This window comes from Haplochromis burtoni, unplaced genomic scaffold, assembly GCF_018398535.1.
Source record: "Haplochromis burtoni strain Fernald_Lab_line unplaced genomic scaffold, NCSU_Asbu1 Contig_422, whole genome shotgun sequence".
Lineage (NCBI taxonomy): Eukaryota > Metazoa > Chordata > Actinopteri > Cichliformes > Cichlidae > Haplochromis > Haplochromis burtoni.
In genome coordinates, this window is record NW_024582783.1 from 11826 (window position 1) to 31429 (window position 19604).

General features: G+C 48.8%; 2 protein-coding genes across 13 annotated transcripts in view; one reads left to right on the forward strand and one right to left on the reverse strand.

The window, feature by feature from the left end:
• LOC102307823 (scavenger receptor cysteine-rich type 1 protein M130-like) overlaps positions 1-4028 on the forward strand; it is a 13649-nt gene extending 9621 nt beyond the window's left edge. Inside the window, exons 7-10 of the mRNA XM_042213148.1 lie at positions 1942-2601; positions 2683-3018; positions 3184-3254; positions 3367-4028. Of these exons, the coding sequence (XP_042069082.1) occupies positions 1942-2601; positions 2683-3018; positions 3184-3254; positions 3367-3420 (1121 nt within the window). The 3' untranslated portion in view covers positions 3421-4028. The remainder of the gene's footprint in view (positions 1-1941; positions 2602-2682; positions 3019-3183; positions 3255-3366) is intronic.
• Positions 4029-4904: 876 nt separating this feature from the next.
• LOC102298392 (SUN domain-containing protein 1) lies at positions 4905-19592 on the reverse strand. 12 transcript variants are annotated; one of them, XM_042213141.1, is made up of 23 exons: positions 19412-19592; positions 18379-18467; positions 16716-16886; positions 16448-16641; positions 16159-16185; positions 15791-16060; positions 14534-14671; positions 13643-13717; positions 12821-12940; positions 10693-10791; positions 10352-10427; positions 10170-10216; positions 9741-9955; positions 8108-8365; positions 7732-7824; positions 7578-7651; positions 7328-7466; positions 6938-7222; positions 6720-6804; positions 6521-6636; positions 6196-6363; positions 6031-6123; positions 4905-5588 (listed from the first exon to the last, which is right to left on the reverse strand). In XM_042213141.1, the coding sequence occupies exons 3-23, from the start codon at positions 16817-16819 to the stop codon at positions 5472-5474; spliced, it is 2793 nt and encodes a 930-aa protein (XP_042069075.1). In that variant the 5' UTR covers positions 16820-16886; positions 18379-18467; positions 19412-19592; the 3' UTR covers positions 4905-5471. The 12 variants fall into 12 exon arrangements, with proteins under 12 accessions (XP_042069075.1, XP_042069076.1, XP_042069074.1 ...); XM_042213142.1 differs by lacking the exon at positions 19412-19592 and adding an exon at positions 18885-19383; XM_042213140.1 differs by lacking the exon at positions 19412-19592 and adding an exon at positions 18603-19383.
• Positions 19593-19604: the final 12 nt, after the last annotated feature.

Below are 19604 nucleotides of genomic sequence, written 5' to 3' on the forward strand. Positions count from 1 at the left end.
TGCAAAGTGGGCCAAAAGCAAAGAAGAGAGACGATCAGCTGATCAGTGATCAGTTTCAAAGTAGCAGCAGGAGAGAGAGAGAGAGAGAGAGAGAGAGAGAGAGGCAGTCTCTCCATATATCGGTGTTTAAGCTTAACGTGGGAATGCTTTACAAACATTCAGAGATGAACTTGCACACTTGCTTTACTTCTCTCTGGGAAAACTTCCTCAGAGATGAAATGCTGGTTTGAGGCTACAAACACACACAGCTACTCTATCACGTGACCACACTGCTCCCACGTGCTACGGCTATGAGCCGAGTTACCCGTGTGGGACGTTTTGTGAGGTGCTTTTTTGATATTTAATGGATCGGATTACATTTTTTATTTCGCTCCGATATCCGATCCAGTGATTTAGGTCAGTATCAGACCGACACGATACCTAATATCGGATCCGTCCATCTCTACTTTTAACTATTTCAATTTTCAGCTTTTTCGTTTGAAACGAATTTAAAGTGAAACAACACACTGCAAACAACAACACAACTAAATATAAATTAAAACTGTGGGGAAATGGCAGATCACAGACACATATTCTGGTCCTGCCCATCCATACGACCCTTTTGGTTGGAAGTTTCAAAAATAATACCAAAAGCACTGGGATTTAATGTGAGCTGTACATTTGTATCATTGTATCTGAGATGTTTTGCAGAAGATTTAGTTACAGATGAGAATTTTTTTGGCATCTGCGAGAAAGGCTATAACAACGCGCTGGCTTTGTAAAGATCCTCCCACTATAAGTCTTTTTATTTCTATAGTGGAAAACATCAGATTGATGGAATGTATGACTTTTACCCTGTGAATTCAGGGGGGCTTGGGAAGGAGACGGAGAAAATGGCTGGGCTCTACAAACTGTGGCAGCATTCTTTAATGCATAGAACTTACAATACTATAGTATTTATGTATGTATGTGCATGTATTTGTCTTCCAATGACCTCATAATATTTTGTTTGTCTGGGTTTTTTCTTTCCTTTTGCTGTATAAAAATTTTTCTAAATGTTTCTAAATGTTGCAGTTTTCCAGAATTTCTGAGCGTAGCAAAAAGTCCATCTCATGGCCTCTCCAATGTCCATCAAGTCCCCAAGTTTTGCTTCACCAACCACTGAAGTAACCCACCTCCTAACCCCCCTAGTAACAGTCTATCTACCAGACCACATCACTTCATACCTTGGTGTCAGCAGTAAGAGAGAAGGGATGATGATACTGGAACAAGTCCATCCCCAAGTTTCTAACATGGTTGTTTTGGGTTGTTTTTGGCCCTGTTCTTCATGTTGCAGCTGAAATACGATTCAAAGATAGGATTTGAAGACAGAGGCCTCAACCAATATGTTCTCCCTACAATCGCATAAAGTTGGTGTTGTGTGTCAGTGTGTGGCTGGCAGTGTGGACCTAAACATGAAGATTGACTTTTCCACAGGGGCAAGATTAGGACAGAAGACACAGGGACATGACTGGAGGGACAGGCAGGGATACAAAATAAGCAAAACTTAGACCAGAACTAGACAAGAAACAACATTTTAAACTATGAGTAAATAAAGAAAAAAAGAAAAACATAGCAAGTAACCAAAACATCAAAGCACTAGGACCAAAACAGAGAGATCCTAACAGCCGGGTTTATGAGGGATTTGTGAAACGTCTGATCCAGCTCAGCAAATATTCAAGATTCAAATATGTGTGTGGATAATCTGTCAAGCTGGGTGGGCTGACAGAGAGGCCACAATGGGAAAACTGCTATGAGTTTAAATGTGGGGCCCATAGCAGTTTGGGCCTTTTTGGCCCCGGAGGGAAATTCTTTGGGCACCCTCAAAGGAGTTTGGCCCACTGTTGATGTAGTACTTGTACCTTTATAGTTTTATTACTTTTTAAGCTTTTTCTCTTGCCTTTCCTGTCTTTGTTCCTGCAGACTCTGTCAGGCTGCTGAACGGTTCCAGTCTGTGTTCAGGTGGACTGCAGGTGAAGTCTAGCCAGAGATGGTCCTCAGTGTGTGAAGATGACTTTGACCTGCAGGATGCAGAGGTGGTCTGCAGGGAGCTTGGCTGTGGGCCTCCTTCGCTCCTCCAGGGGGCGCTCTATGGGGAAGCGGAGGCTCCAGTGTGGAGCAGAGAGTTCCAGTGTGGAGGCCATGAGTCTGCTCTCCTGGACTGTCGAAGCTCAGGCTCAGCTAGAAGCAGCTGCTCACCTGGCAAAGCTGCTGGACTCACCTGCTCAGGTAGAAGAGGAGCTGCAGCTTGGGCTCAAACTCACTTTGTTCTCTCACTGATGACTCTCTGCTTTCTGTCAGAGCCTGTCAGGTTGGTGGGAGGAGCCAGTCGCTGTGCAGGTACACTGGAGGTGAAACAGAGACTGTGGAGATCTGTGGAGGCCTCAGGCTGGACCCTGACGGATGCAGCTGTAGCCTGCAGAGAGCTGGACTGTGGCTCTGCTGTTTTAACAGGAAGCAGAAATGCATCCTGGGATGGACCAACGTGGAAGATCAAACCTGACTGTGTTAAATCTGGCTCTACACTGAGGGAGTGTGCCACATCATCCCAGTCATCCACCGTCCTGGAGCTCATCTGCTCAGGTAAGAGACTTGCTGTGAGCCAACGGAGTTTAACATGGAACGAGTCGAATAAAGTTCAGCCAATCACTTCTCTGTTTACAGACCTGCTGGTTCAGCCAATCATCTCAGCATCCTTCTCGTCCAATGACGGGCACTCCCAGGTCCAGCAGCAGGAGTCTTCTTGGGTGTTCAAAGGCTCCAGCTTCACCACCAGCTGCTCCATCCAGCCTCAGTACCCAGGAGGCTCTTTCCAGCTCACCTTCACCTCCTCCAATACCACCAACAACTACACCCTGCCAGCTGTCAATCACTCTGCCCACTTCCTGTTCACTGCTGCAGAGCCCGCCCACCAAGGAACCTACAGCTGTGTTTATCACGTCTTTGTGTTTTCTCATAACTTCTCCTCCGAGAGCCGTCAGCTGTCTCTCACTGTCTCAGGTGAGCTGAAGCAGAGTGGAGCTCAGGTATGAAACAGCAGCAGGTCCCACCTGACGTAGGCTCAGATGGAGTCAGAGATGTAGGCGGGGCCTACCTGATGTTTGTGTTTGATGCCAGCTGTTGTTCTCCTAACATCTAATGTGACGGCTGAATGTGTCTCTTCAGATCCAACAGTGTTTGTCATCAGACTGCTGCTCCTGCTGCTCTTCATCTCTGCCGTCTGTTTCAGCCATAAGGTACCGTGCACACGTCTGCTGATCAGAGGACGCTCTGGAACGAAGCTCTCGGCCCGTTTGAAGAGAGCAGCGACTCGCTGACTCACACCTGTGTGCTGCTGTGTCTCTGCAGGTCAGCGGGAGGCAGGAGCCCCGCCCACAGGAGGACCCGGAGCTGGATGGTTAAAGCTGGCAGTGTCCAGAAAAGCAGGCAGCTCAGCAGCGCCTCCACATGGTGGAGGAAGTGTTTGCATCCTTCACCACCGTGTGAACATGAACTGCAACCACAGTATCACTTATACTTTTGCTTATGCTGTGTCATGACTGTCATGATGGTTATGATTATTAGTTTTGTATTCATATTATATTGTTAAGAACAAAAAGTTTAACGTTTGATGGTATCTGGCACGTGTGAGCTGGTGTTGGGGCTGGACAGGTGAACTAACCCTTTTAAGCTGGAGCTCACCACAGGACACTGTGCTCATTAAGTTCATTCTCAGCATGACAGCAAAGACGTTCCCCTGGAGCTGTCCGATCCATCCACCAAACATCCACCACTTTCTGCTCGCTACTTCAGCATGCATGTTTGATCACAGTGCTTTGTCTGTAGGTTACATATTAATGTCATTTTTACTTGTCCATACAAGAGCCAGGAGTCATAAAGATGGTGTCCTCCATCAGCATCTCACAGCACGTTGTGCAAAGCTTTTGCAGCATCAGCCTCAATAAAACATTTCCAGCTGGAAGGTTTCCTGAGAGATACTCTGCAGTAACCATCTCCTCATGAGCTCGGTGTGAGGTGACCCTTCTCCAGGTACTCCCTGGTGTTCTGGTTACGCTCTGTGTTGTCTTCGTATTGCTTTGAATAATTACACAGTATCCACTTGTGTTTTGCGAGTGTCTGCTCCAAACATTTTTATTCCCTCATTTACAAATCAGTCTTCTTTTATAGAGGCATTCATGAGCCCTCTCAAATACAGCGCCCCCTACTCGCAAAACCCCATTAGCACATGAACACCCACACATCACCACACGCTCATCAGCAAAAAGCTGAATAAATCCATCTTTGCACACGGGCCTGGTCGTACAGTTGGAGCATACAGTTTGCTCGGTGATCATTACTAGACAACTCCTCACAGTCAGATCCAAACAGTGTGGGATCATCCCGCCAGAACAAAAGGCAGAAACAGCCAAAGGTTGGAGAAGTATCCAAGTATAATGTTAACTCTGCTTTAACCTTGCAAATATGCAAGTGAAACGTATGAGACAGTAAGTTGATGGATGTGGGCGTTACTCTGATCAGCTGTTTGGGCTGAGTTTCAACGTTTACTTCCTGCAGGTGTGCACAAGCTGCACCCGCTGTGCTTTAAACCTACTGAAGCAGAGTAAGGATAAACCAGCACAAACAAACTGTGCGTCATCACCATCGTGTCTGTTAGCTAATCATCCACCTGCTGTAATCTGGTTTTTAGTTTGTTTTCTCCGTAGTTCAGTTTCAGTTGGTCTCCAGGTTAGCTTTACCGTTTATTTTAGTATTCCTCCATCTAAGATGTGGGTTTAGCTCGGACATGAAACCAACGCTTCACTGGGAGCTGCAGAGCTCAGAGAGGGAACTGCTGACGCAGCTGTGATGAGCTTCTCTTCTCAAACAAATACGTCTGATACAAACAGTGTATATTAAGAAAATCTTTATTAGAAGCGTCCAGTATGAAACCACAGATTAAAAACAAATTAACCTGAAGACAAAATGAGAACATTACAGCAGCTGGATTTCACAGGTTCAAACGTTTCAGTCGGTCAGTGCATAAAAAGCTCAAACTCCCTTTTAAACGATTCTGCTCGAGCGGGAACGTCGCCTGCTTTTCCAGGAGACAGTAAACGCGTCGCTGTGGATCGGCGCCGTTTCCAGGACCGTTCATGTGCTGCATCAACATGGCAGCTCGTCCACGGGTCGCCCTGTGAGAACGCCTGAGCTCAGAGTACAGACGCTCGAGGGACCAATAAAAGACAAAACAGGAAAGCCAACAGGACGTCAAACAAAAACACTGAGAGAAATATTAACTATTGACAGAAATGACACACTGTTGTTTTTCCACAGGAAACACTCTGATCACTTCCAGATGGAAATGTCTGTGGCGAGTGGCGAGGGCAGGAGGCGAGTCTGAACCAGAGCTACGATGTCCTCTGCGCTGCCTCCACCCCGCTCGCGACTCGAATAGTTCGACTGTATGAGCGCGCTCAGACGTCGCTGGGCGTCCCGTGTACCCTGAAGCGGTACATGCAGGTGTACTCCTCGTGGCCCCAGTTAGATAAAACCTGGACCTCGATGATCTGAAAGGCTTCGCCGTTCTCCTCCTGACGGGACAAAACAGACGGGAAAAGGCAGCGACATCGCATGTTTGAGAAGTTCAGGCAACAAACTCGTTTTCTGCCTCGAAGGAGAAAAAACTTTAAATTTGGATCAATAACTCTGCTCATCTCAGCAGCCGCTCTGCAAAACTAACCCCCAACCTGCCTGTGATCATTTGTTTGTGTTTTTTTCCCATTGATGGGGCGAGTGTCCAGATTTAGATCTGTGAGGTCATATTTTGCAGTCATGTGACCATGAGTCACGTGACAGCCTCGCCAACTCATTCGTGCAGTTTTAAAAACAAGAACAAATTTAAAGAGACAAAGTGAAGCAGCTGGTATCTGACAGGCTTCTGTCGCCCTCTGAGGCCGAGTGTTAACGACTGTGACAGACTGGCTCGCCAACATTAAGGAAGGCTAAAACCACAAGCCCTGCCCCACAACTCACTGAAACAGCAAATGTCTGGAGAGCGTCTCCATCCTGGTCGTAGGTGTAGGTGCCGAGCAGCTTGCCTCGCTCCCGGCTCTCGTTAGCCAGACCCTGAAAGAGCGTTCAGGTTACACAGAGACTACAGAGCAGCGGGTTTATGAACGCACGCCATCGCTCTCTTACGTAGACAGCGAAGTCTCGGGGGGCGCTGTGCAGCGTCCCGCTCGGGGCCAGGGCTTTGGGGATGTGCTCGAGGGTGAAGGCCGAGGGCAGGACCCTCATGGAGAGCCGGATCACCAGGAAGCCCGTGGAGCCTCTGAAGGCCCAGCAGTTCCCCGGGTGGACGTCGGGCTGCAGCAGAGAGCACAGATCAGGTGATTTCTGATTCATCAGTCTGAGCAAAAACATCTGGAGGAGCGCTGAGGAGGACAAAGTCCTATCACAGAGTCAAAGGCGAGAAAGAGGAGGGGCTTCATATCATAACCACATGACTGTACGGGTGAGTTACCTGGATCACAGCTCGGGGAGACTGAGAGAAATACCAGAGCGGGACTCCGAACAGGCTGAGCAGCGCCGCCTTCGTCTCGTACGTCTCCGAGCAGCGAGTGCTCAGGATGCTGCCCCCTGCGGGACGAGCACAGAAGCCACACTGGGTAAACCATTACAGCAGGTTCATGACATCACAGACGTCGCTGTTGGATTCTGACCTCCAGACTCCAGAGCGTAGTCCGCCAGGCCGGTTCGATCCTCAGAAAACAGCCGCAGAGCGTCCTTCACCGCCGCACGGACGTCCTGAGGACACGAGAGAGGCGTGAGTGGCGATTATTACAGCGTGAATAAGGTCATTACTCAGAAGGTTAGACAGGTTTATCAAACTCATCCTCAGGTGGTAAATTTAGGCCGGCCTCTGACCACGCCTCCTCACCTCCTGGGTGACCGTGGCCCCGACGCCCTCAGCAGCATGCAGGACAGGCTCTCTGACCGTCTCCTCGCCGCGCCGCTGCTCCAGCTGCAGGCTGACGTTCTGTAGGATGCTGAGCTCCAGAGAGGCCAGCGCCGCCTGCAGGTCCGCCTCGCTCACATAGCGCTCAGAGAGCCACCGGAGGAGCGACTCTGGGAGGGCGGCGGCGTCTCCGCCCGCTGTTAGCTGGTTGCTGAAGAGCAGCGCCCGAACTTCCTCTCGCACCTGAGCAGAGACCTGCCCCAAAATCTACAGAAAAAGGACAGTCAGAACAGGAAACTGGTCCTTCACATTAAAAGCAACCATTCAGTGAGGCTTTTATTGTGAAGGAGACCGTTAAAATGAGTGTCTCACCACCTGCTGGATTGTGGCGAGCTGTTGGCAGCTGTCCTGACATCTGGACAGAAGCTCGACGTCCCGCCTGACGTCCCCCAGAGCCGCCTCCAACCGAACCACCTCCGCTAGCAAGGCATCATGGGACTGCCGGTCAACACTGGAGGAGGAAAAAGACACGTCAGCCACGAAGGAGTCGCACCAGCATCAGCAGCTGCTTCTCTTTGGTCCAAATAAACCTACTGAAGAAGGTGATGATGACGAAGGTTACCTGACAGCAGCAGGAAGTGTGGTCGGCGAGGGCGAGAGGAGAGATCCAGCAGCTTCACGTCTCCACTGAACCTCCTGCAGTTTTAGTGAAGCAGTTTTATTTCTGAAGCTTTTACAGGTGAAACGCCAGGCTCGTCTCAGGTCATGTGACTCACCTTCGTTTTGGCCACCAGTTTCTGCAGCTGCAGCTCGAGCTGATCCAGACGAGACGTCTGCGTCTGCTGCTGCAACAAATCCTGCCGGCGAACCTGCAAACACGAGACAGAGGTTTCAGTAACGTGCAGTTCCTCCGGCGTCCAGCGGGGGCCCCGGTGAGTCCGTGTTAAACGTTCACAGCATGTTACAGAAACTGTTCTGGTCTCTGGATAATGGCCTCCATCACATCTGCATTTTATAACCGTTTAAATTGTAGTAAGGGTTATAGTTTGTATCATTAGGGGCGTGGCCTATTTGACTGACAGGTGGATGGTGCTACTGCTGTGTGCTAGCTTCAGCTCAGCTAACTGCAGTGACGGTGCTGCAGACCCTCACCTCCTCCCTCTGCCACCTCTCCTCGTCCAGCTGTTTCCTGAGCTCGGACAGCTGCTGGTCCAGCAGAGCGCTCAGCGACGCCTCCACGCCGTCGCGCTGAGCAGACGAGAGCTGCTGCAGGCCGGTGTAGAGCCGGAGCAGCTCTCTGTGTCTCTGCTCCGCCCGCCGTCCTCCGGCCTCCACGCGCTCCCACAGCACCATCAGACTCTGCTCCAGACGAATGAGCCGCTCAGCATCTTCTGCCGCCGCCCCCACTTCCTGTAACAACCACATTCGTAAACTTCCAGGATGCATGTTAGTTCATCCTAACCTGTCGCCGGCCTCAGGCACGTGTTTTGTTGCAGTTTTTTTTCCCCCCCATAAACATGCGTCACTCCAGGGCCGCCACAAACGATTATTCTGATAGTCGACTAATCAGATCATCATCCACTGGACGTAAAACTACAGCTTATTGCACCAGCAGCATCTGCTCTCATATAACTATCATTAGCTGACAGCTTTAAGTGTTTATTTTTAGTTAGCACATAACTTAAAGACAAGATGATAGTTTATTACATTTTAATGCAACGTGCAGATTGTTTCGGTGAAGTTTAATAAACTAACCGAGTAAATTCTCCAGCATCTCACACTTCTGATAATCAGCTGTCTGCTTGACGTTTATTCAGCTGTGTAAAAACTATAACTTTAATCTCAGCCAAACCGATTTACTCAGGAACAAATAAAATACTAAAAAAGCCAAACAACAACATTTTAAGTTATCTAAGTGACCTATATAGGTTTAACCTGAGCAGCGAAAGAGGCGGTGGGTTTGAAAACGATTTGCCGGGAGTCCGGTGTTCTCACGGCTCTAGTGACCTAGCCCCCGGCTAGCTATCGAGCTAGCGGGTAACAGACGTCTCCGAAAACGTCGGAGCGCTTTTGAAAATATGTGGTGTCCTGATAAACTGAGCCGATATTTGAGGTTTACACAGCTACATTCTCGCCTGAAAACATGTTAAACGTTTATTTTGTGACCCAGAAAGAATAATAAGAGTAACATTAAAACTAACTAGCTGCCGCCATTGTTGGAAACTAAGCTGGGCCGCGCTATGAATTCTGGGATAGGTTGGGGCACGAAGTATACACCCGACCCATCCTTCAAATCTGGGGAAATGAAGGGCGCATTTTTCGGAGTCTTCGAATTTGGACCGTCTTCGTCGTGCCGCTGTAACGTAATCGGCCTACACATGCGGCCACAGGAGGATGCGGTTCCTGAATTCGGACACAGCTGCTTCTACTTGGTTTAACGGCAGCTGGCATCCCTGTTTCAGTCCGTTATTACACCCTTGAATCCTACTACGTATTAATGAGTCTTTTGGGATCTTACAAAGCTTCAAACGACGCGTCGACTATTAAATTAGCCGTTGACGATTTTGATAGTCGACTAATCGCGGCAGCCCTGCGTAACTCCTGTAAATCAAAAAGCGACTGTGCTTTTCAGTGACATTATGGTAACGCCTGAGAAGATGAAGGTTGGTTGAGAGAGTGACGGCGCTCTACAGAAGCACAGCGCTGGTTTTTCCCCTTCGACTGCACAAACAAACCACCAAACGTAAACCTCATCTGCTGCCGGCTGAAAGCCTCGAGGTCATACCTCCTCTCCTGCTGCAGTTTCTGCTGGTGGAGGTTTGCTGTGAAGCAGCCCCGCCTCCTTTGACTCATCTACGTCGCCCTCTCCTGATTGGCTCTCAGAGGACAGGAAGCTGTTAGAGGTCAGAGCGGGGACGTTGGAGACCGCTGGCCTCCACTCTGTGATGTTAACAGCTGGAAGCAGCAATTGTAAAACAGCTGGACCAAACCAGCGCAGACCTGAGGAGGGAGGAGTCCAGTTACATCACTTCCTGAAAGTCAGCTGTGACTGCTGTGTTTCCCGTCTAATCCTGCTGTGAACGAGCATCAGACTCTGCAGGACTGCGTTTTAAATCCAACTGTGAGCCACACAGAAGCTTTTAGGAAACTGAGGAGAATCGTCCACGTTTGCTGTTAAACAGTGATTTAAGATCATTGAAGTCAATGAACTCACCGAACAGGAGAAACAGCAGAGAAAGAACCACCAGGAGGACAGGAAACCTGCGGAGACGTCAGCCATGGTTTAATCACCTTCCTTCCACTATTCAAGCTTAAATGTATTTGAGCGGTCGAACAGGTCTGATGAAGCAGATTTACTCCAGAATGAGAAAACCTAATGAATCAGCTCAAACTTGCCAGCTCAGCGGTGTGTTTGTGGTCATGTGACGCCACCGTGTGTCGAGCCACCTGAAGGCGTCGCCTGCTGTCCGACCTGCAGACCCAGAACGATAAAGCCAATCAGAACACAGATTCAGATGGATGGGAGGGGCAAGGGAGGGATTTTTATTCACCAACTATCTCACACATACACACACACAACACACACGCACGCACACAGAATCCACACACACACACACACACACACACACGCACACACACACACACACGACACACACTCACAGCAATGCCACAACAGCTGGGGGTCGGGTCAGGGAGCAAAGACGCTACAAATCAAACGCACACATGGCGGTGTTAACCTGCAGAGCGTGCGGCGGTCCACGAAGCAGAACCAGCTTTCCTGCTCAGAGGCCCGAGGGCCCGAGCCGCTCTCTGAGCGAGGTCAAAGAGAACCGAAGCTGCAGGAGGAGAGGAGGAAGGTCAGTCAGCACGGCGGGAAGCTGCTGCAGACGCTCTTGGGCCACGCCCATTTTGGCCAAAGTCACTCTGGTTTTTAAGGCCTGACCAAACCAAAGCCTCCGGTGAGCTCAGCCCTTAAAAACGGAACGTGCGGATGCGCCTGTGTCCAGAGATGGGCAGTAATGCGTTACTTGTAACACGTTACTGTAATCTGATTACTTTTTTCAAGTAACGAGTAAAGTAAGGGATTACTATTGCAAAAACGGTAATTAGATTACCGTTACTTTCCCGTAGGAACGCTGCGTTACTGCGTTACTAAAACCGTGATTTTTTGCGAGAATGTCTCACGACAGTGACGTAAGCGAGTGCGACGTTGGTGACAACAGCTGTGTGCAGATCAACAATGGATCACATATCGAGTGCAGAGAGAGTATGAGCGTGCAGCGTTTAAAGCGTGGAAGTACTGACCTTACTTTGAGTTTGATTCCATAAAAAGTGACAAAAACATTAGTGTCCGCTGTGCGTGGGAAGAAAACTTCTTTTTACAGCGAAAAAACCCCTAAACTTCCAACAAGCACCGAGTAGCTACGACGTAATGGGAAACTCACAGAGAAACTCGCGGATTCTTCCACTGACCGCGGCACACCTGCACCAGGGTAACCCTCCGCCTACCCCACTCCTGCTTTACAGGTGAAAATAGAGCAACAGGACCGCTGAGTCTTTGACTTTATTTATTTTCTGCTGTGTTTTACTTGCATCTATTTGAAAGACTGAGTGTAAACACAAAAATATTTTATTTTATGTGCTGGAATGTGCAGAAAATAGGTTTAAATGTTAAACTAATTTCTTCCAGTCAGAGAATGTTGCAGATAATTAAATTTTTGCTTGATGCATAAAGTTAAAAGATTAAAACTAATAAAACAAGTTTTAAAAAGAGACTTTTCCATTGATTACATTTTGTATGATGATTATGCAGAAAAAGTAGAATTGGGCTGAAAGATCTATCGCTTTATCACCTCTTCAGGTTGTAAATCGTGTTTTTAAAAGTAACTAAGTAACTAAGTAATTAATTACTTTTGAAAATAAGTAATCAGTAAAGTTACTGATTACTTTTTTCAAGTAACTTGACCAACACTGCCTGTGACTCAGCAGCACGTCCGCACAGCGCTGCGCTCGCACGCCGTTATTACCGGTTGCTTCCGTCATGGTTTCTTCAACGCAGATCGATTCAAACGTTATGTAACACGAACAAATCTGGAAAAATGTTGAGTTCGACTTTTACAGCAACGGAAATGACCGAGTCATTAATAAACGTAAACATCTGACATCAGAGTTCATGACGTTTTCAATGCAGAGAATTCAAGTTTAGTTCATCACAAAAACAAATGCTCACAATTTCCCTATAAAACACTTTGTTTTAATTAGTCAAATGGCAGAGACGAGGAAAACAACAAAAAATTAAAATAATTAAAAGAATCATCAAGCGACACCCATCTTTTATATACAGTCTGTTAACATCACTAAGTTTTGAGCCAATCACCCTGCTGCTGAGTCCGATTGGTTGTCACGGCAACACAAAGTCAAATCTACTCAGGAGGGCGTTTACTCTGTTTACATAAGATTCAGATTTAAATCCGTCACAGCTTCCTGTTCATGCTGGTGTGTGTGTGTGTGTGTGTGTCTGTGTGTGTGTGTGTGTGTGTGTTTGTGTGTGTGTGTGTGTGACTTTGTACTGTGTTACTGTGTGTGTGTGTGTGTGTGTCTTTGAAGTCACAGGATGTATAACGGGTCAGATAAATTGTTCTGAAGCATCTTTACGACTCGTATTTCCGCTGCGCGCTTACACAAGCTGCTCAGAGACACTCAAAGACAGAAGAGACTGACAGCGCTGCCGTTTGTATCACAGGCCAACACCATCTTTACGCTTTGTGGCCTCACGCTGCGACTGAACACATGCGACTCAGAGCGGACGTGAGTAAAAACGATCTGCACGGCCTGCAGCGCAGACTGCCGGAGCGGGTATTGAACCTGTGAAAAGAGCAGCGCTCCACGTGAACCCCAACAAACAGGAAACCAGGGAGGACCACGAGGACGAAGAAGACGTGACCGCATCCATCGGCGAAGGCCGTCCGTCCTTACAGTCGTTACCTGTAGGTGTCAGCAGAGCGTTTAACCGACAGAAAACACAGGAGTCACAACAGGAAACATCTACACAGGAACCATGTGACCGCTGCTCCAAACAGGAAGCTCCGAGTTTGGCTGTGGAGCCTCGAGGTTTACGGAGAACACCTGAGCGTGCACACGGCGACCTCCGCATCAGGTGATCACTGTGACCCTTCAGTCACACCCTGACTGTTCCCAACACGCTGCTGCAGCAAAGCCGCTCTGAGCCGGCACCACAAACACAGTTTCAACATTAGTGTTAAAGCACCGCCCACTTCAGAGGCAGCGTTGGTGCAGCAGCGGAGTTTTCTGGTGAGATTCCACCTGCTGCCAGCAGAGACGGCAACCAGCAGGTGGAGACGATGCATTTACAGACAGAGTCTGCTTGAAAGGAAATCTGCACCCTGCTGTGATTCGGGGCTTTATAAATAAAGTTCAATTCAATCTTTTCTCTCCTAAACATCATCACACACCAAGTATCCATGACTGCTGCCTGCACACGCTACACCCTCCATTCAGCTTCTGATTCCTGCCATGCACATCATCACATACAAGTCCAACATGAAATACTGTGTGTGTGTGTGTGTGTGTGTGTGTGTGTGTGTGTGTGTGTGTGTGTGTCAGTCAGCATCATGAACGAGTGAACAGCAGGCTGATTAAACCCTCTGAGGTGTGTGTGCTGCTCACACAGAGATCCGCTGGGCTGTAGCTCCCTCTGGCTGGACTCAGTCAGGCTCATGGCTCCGCCGCGGCCGGGTCGAACTGAAACAGAGGAAACAGAGTCAGGACTCACCGAGAGCGGCAGATCACCACCGTCCACCTCCGAGCCGAGGCCTGAATGTTCGCTGCAAGCAGCCGGAGGGCAGATTTGCATTTTGCCAGGGAAACAGCCAAAGTGAAGAGGTGCAGCCCATTTGTTTATTTGGAAAGAAGCACAGCGACTGCAGGTCCAGAGATCCAGAGCACGCTCTGGTCTCGTGAGGAGTCAGGGATGTTTAGCGAGGAGGCGTCAGGTGACTAAAAATAAATGGAAATAAACCCTTTGAGGTCTAATGACCACAGAAGAGACACGTGAGGGCGGAGCTCCTCCTCCGTGTTTAATGAAGCCTGCCTGTGCTTCTTCCTCCTGAAGATCTAAACATAAGGCCGTTGGCAGACATCTTTGATCTCGGGCTACTTTGGCAGATTCTCTTTTAAGAAGTTCTAAAAGGTGATCTTAGTCAACCCTCGGGGTCATGTAGGCGGAGCTAACGCAGTTAAGTGAAGGGTGAGAAAGGTCAAAGGTACTGAAGCTTGAAGGACAGAGTTCACACCACCTCCTCATAAGAGCACCACTTTAGGTAATGCAATGCTGCCTCTGCAGGTAAAGGTGGGTGTGGGTCATTCACAGGGAGCTGAGGGATTCTGGGAGTTCCTGCTAACCACTCAAACGGGCTCTTCTGATCACAGAGGCAATTTTGGGTGCTTTCATTGGACGGCGGCCTCGCTCAGGTGAAGCAGATGTGTTTTACACCAGTGTGTGAAGAAGAAAGGTGCACAGGTAAATTCCACCACCTGCTGTAAACAGACAGTCAGTACCTCTGTGTCCATTATCGGGCTGTATGTTGACCTTTAACCCCCGACACACCTGCCAGGTGTGCGTCAGCGCAGACACGCAGCAGGCGGCGGCTCTCCTGATACGCAGCCAACACGAGTCGAGCCACAGCTGCAGCACATCTGGAAGAGCCAAACCACAACGAGTCAACGAGCGGCGCCTTCACCCCGACACCTGCGAGCGAGCTCGCCGCACACAAACACGCCAGCAGAGACCCAGAACAGGAAGTGACGCTCAGCTGATTCCTAAATCCAGGAAACAAACCACAGCTTCATGAAAGTGGAAGCCTGCACGAGCCCCGCCCCCAGCACCTGCCCAGGTGCCTCAGAACAATCAGTCTCTGCTCGGGCTCGTTCCCCCCCCAGCTGATAAGTGACCGTCAGCTGCTCCACCTGCTGAAGGTGAAGCAGAGCGAGGGGCAGGTCAAAGAACGGCTCATCAGCCATCCAATCACAGCTTCACTGTCATTAAATGAGTGATTATAGTGAGAACTGTGACGTCTACAGAAAAGACTGCGCTGAGGCTCAAAACCTTTGAATGGCAGATAATTCAGTGACACCATAATCAGAATTAAGCCTCAAATATCCATCACTGCACGCGAAACCACGTCACACTGCAGAAACACACGTGTTTGTTTCTTGTCCCCCTCCAGGGACACATGGTGGTGGGTAATGTTGTAGTTCACAGGCTGACCTGATGGTGGCAGCAAATCGTCTGCATATAAACAAACCCTCAACTTCATCAGCCTGATTTACATTCACCGCTTATGTTCATCACTAACCCACTAATCAGATCAAAGTCCTCAGCTACTCCAACCTCCTGGAAGGCGTCAGCAGCAGAGAGGAGCTGATGCAGCTGATGGAGGCTCTAAAGCGTTACGTTTGTGCAGAACCAGAACCAAACTGGACACACTGGTAGCAGCAGACGGCGCCCTGTCCTGATAAAGCATGTGCTGCAGAGAGCAGTGACTGTGGTAAACCTGTGCTGGCTGTGTGGTTTCATCTGTAACAACACTGATCACAGAGTGACAGGAACAGAAACTCAGCAGGTGTTGCTTCGTCTTAATTCTGGAGATTTGAAATGTTTCAGGAATGACGGGAAAAGATTTTTACTACAGATCGATTTGTTTTTGTTACTCTGAATACCAGAACCTTTTTGCTGTCGTATTATAATCTCGTTACAGACAAAAAAAGGAAAAAGTCTGATGTGGTCATTTCCACAGTAACGTGCGTCTGCCTCACCCGTCCTCCTCCTGCGGCTTCTGTCTCTGTAGTAAATGGTAGAAGGTTCTGGTTCCTCGGACTCTGAGGCTCGCGGCACCATTAGTGTTGAGGAGGTGTCTGTGGTGTAGCCGGCCTCCTTCTCACCCAGCGGCGGCTCAGATTTCAGAGCGCTGCAGTCTTTACAGAAAACCCTGCTGGCCTGGCCCGGGTGTTTGCTGCAGAGGGTGTCTAGACCAATCAGAGTGCTGTTCAGTGCGACGCTGCTCTGCTCCGCAATGATGGTGCTTTCTGCAGACAGACACAAGGACATGATGAAACTGACTCATCGTGTCCCCTTATCAAAGCCTTTACGAGTCAGGCGCAGGCGGGCGGGGGCGCAGGCTCACCTTTGGAATCCGAGTCGTGGTCCAAACCTGAGGAGGAAGATCAAGGTTAAACTAGAGTCGGTCCGGTCAACAAGGCGAGCCTTGTGCTCACAGATGCTCAACATAGCAGGCTAACGAGTCCAAAACTGAACCCAGATCATTTCCTTCGACTGAAAACATCAGACCAAAGTAATCAAAGTAAGAACGTTGAATCTGTGGATCTGATGACCTGTGCTGTTGCCATGGAAAAGCACTACACAAAGCGCTCTGTAAACAGAGATCATTATAAATCTATGAGCAGGCTTCGTACCCCAGAACGCATCGACCTGCGTTTGCTCCTGGATGGAGGACTCGTTCTGCAGGGAGGAGAGCAGGGAGGCGTCGGACGCCACGCTGTGGAGGCTGCTGTTGTGGAGTGCCATGACGATAGGTTTATGCGGCGCATCGAGGAGCGACTCAGAGCAGGAGACCGAGTGCTGCTGGGAACGACGGGACCTCAGCGACCTGCAGAAGGAGGCAGGAGGTGAAGGAGGAGCAGACCTGAACAGAACGCACCTTCAGCAGACGCCTACACCGACCTGCTGTTCCTCCAGTCGCCTCCTCCCGCACTAAAGGAAGCGCTGCCACGGGGAAGACTGCGGTCCAGCAGGCCTTCATCGAGCCGCAGGCTGCGTCTCGACATGACCCTCGCCCGAAGGAAGGAGGTGACCTGCTGCTCCTTCTCAGAGTCCGACGACGAGTAGGTGGAGCTGAGGAGACAGGCGTGGAAGATGAGGGAGCAGGAACAGGAAGAGGCGTGTTCCTTCATGGAAACAAAGTCTGAAAATGTTGCCAATTTAAACAACCTGATCAAATAAAGCTGAAAACCATTTTAACAGAATATAGTAAGAAATATGTATTTACATCATGGATAAAAGAATTAGATGCAAAGTAAGCTTTTAAAATGTACAAGGACATAATGAGAAAACACTGAAACTTGACAGGAGGAACGTTTTTCCTTTAAATATGAAAAAAAACTTAAAACATAAAGAGGAAAGAATCTGATTAAAAGTCTACAATTAAAAAACAAATTATACAGACTGTTTGTTTACATCGGTGATGATGTATGAATCTGATCAATAATACACACACACACACACACACACACACACACACACACACACACACACACACACACACACCTACCTAACAGGTTTCTCCAGCAGGTTTTAATTTCATAATAAGAGTCTCACTAAGTCAGCCAGAAAATGCAGATTAATAAAATTAAAAACGTTAAAGTTCCCAGCATGTACGGAGGAATCTTATTAGTATTCCGAGCTGCATTTCCTGTGATATGGAGGCAGATCGATGGAGGTCTGGGGTCGTGTTAACCAGACGAACGGCGAGCTGCAGATACTCGTTTCCTTCATTAAACTCTGGATTAAAAGCAGCTTCAACTTAATGATTAAACTCGAGTGTCCTGAAACACTTAACCTGCAGACACGCTGCAGCAACGCAGCAGGAACACAAACCGCTTCTTCCTGAAATACTGAAGACACACACACACTCTAAATCCCTGCAACCTTATCAGACACCTGACCTACATACAACAGCGCAGAGAAAGAAGCCGAGCATACACACAGGTCAGTCCAGCCCCAGCTCTGCAGGTCCTCGTCACTCATGGTGGCCGGCAGAGCCGCCAACAACGCTGCCACAAACACACAAATCACACCAACTCTAACACACACACACACACACACACACAGACAGATCCAGCCAGCAGCTGAAGTTCACCTTTAACCTGCTTACACTTCCTGTCTGTGGGTCAGTCAGCTGCTCTCACACACACTTCTATCTCTGTGAGGACACTGATATTTTTATTGAATTAAATAAAGTTAGATATTTCCCACCACATGTTCGCACGCTCGGGTGTTCACAGGTGTTCAGCCTGCTGTTCCTCTTCCCCCCAAATAACCAGCATGTTACTTCAAAACTAAGAAAGAAATTCTTTATGTGGTCAAACTGGGTGCTGGAGTCCAGAAGTCAGCCAATCAGAAGAGAGTGGGTTTAGAAAGGGGGACATTATTTCACCGTAGAGCCCCACCCGCCTACCACTCAAACCTTCTGTTTGAGAGGAGCTGCCAATTAGAAGAAAGCTGTCTCAAAACAAATGAGGAGCTGCACAGAGAGCGAGGACGAGACAGGAGGATCATCCATTATCTCCAGCTGCCACCTCAGACTCAGTTACCCAGCAGCCCTCACCTTCAGGTAAACGCCGACTTCCTGCTGAGCTGTCAGGTGACGCTGCAATGCTCCCCCTTCACCTGCTGAGAGCGCCCTCACCTGAGAGGCTGATGGGAAAATAAGATCGCGTGTTTTAGGTGATTATCAACTGCACAGCGGGGTGAAACACGTAAACACACAACCCAACATTTTTATTCTTGTGTCTTTATTGTTCCTTCCATCACCATCGTTACTCTACTTACATATAATCGCCCTTCTACACCCGCGTGCGCGTGTCCGCTCTGTTTGTTTGCAATTGAGCCCACGTGTGCAGTCTTTTAACTGCAAGCTGTCAGCTTCCAACCAATCCGCGGTCAGCTCACGTAAATGATGTTGTGCGTGGCCAGTAAAATCCCACAGTGGGCGGACCCCCGCGAAAAACGAACCGTGGCTCTGCTAACGTCAGCGTTAGCGCTCACAGAAAATAACAGTAGAAAAAGAAAAGTTAATCAGGACGGTACAGAGAGGAAAAACGCTGTGCTCACCCGCAGCGGGGGGCAGATAGGGAGAGACGTCGGCCACAAGCTGCCACTAGCTGTTAGCAGCTAGCGAGCGACAGATAGAGCTGGCGGAGACAGTTAAATGGTGTTCCCGTTAAGAACCCGCCGGTTAGCAGCGTAGCGATGAAAGCAGACTCCGTGAGCTCCCCTCAGGGGATCACATTCACACTAACAACAGAAAGGAGACTTAACACTAGCCGTTTACAGTGGGGGCATTTTATAGCGCCAGCAGGGATTTACGCCCCCCTGTGGCCGGAGGTGCGACACGCTCTATGAAAAAGATTATATATTGATTTGAGATGGTTCACTCCGAGTTCAACGTATAGAGACATTTTCATTAAAATATTGTTTTATTGCAGTGAGTGAACGTCTGAAAACAGAAAAAACAAATTTTCCAAAGAACATCACATTAACAGATGATTCCGCCTGTTATCATTTGTTAACGGAACTACTTTAAAATAACTTTGAGGATATTCAACTTTTTTCAGAAACATCCGAGTTTGACCCTGTACCTGCTGTCACATTCACGGTGTTAAAGTGGTGGCGGGAACGTGAAACATGGCCTGAATCTCAGCTAACGAGGTCAGTCCGTGCTGGAGTAATCTGAGTACTCCCTGCGTCTGCTCCGACCGTTTTGGACTTTAACTGGCGGGGATTTCCTTATATGGTCACGGGAGCGGGCTCCGCCTCCTCGTCCTCGCGCTC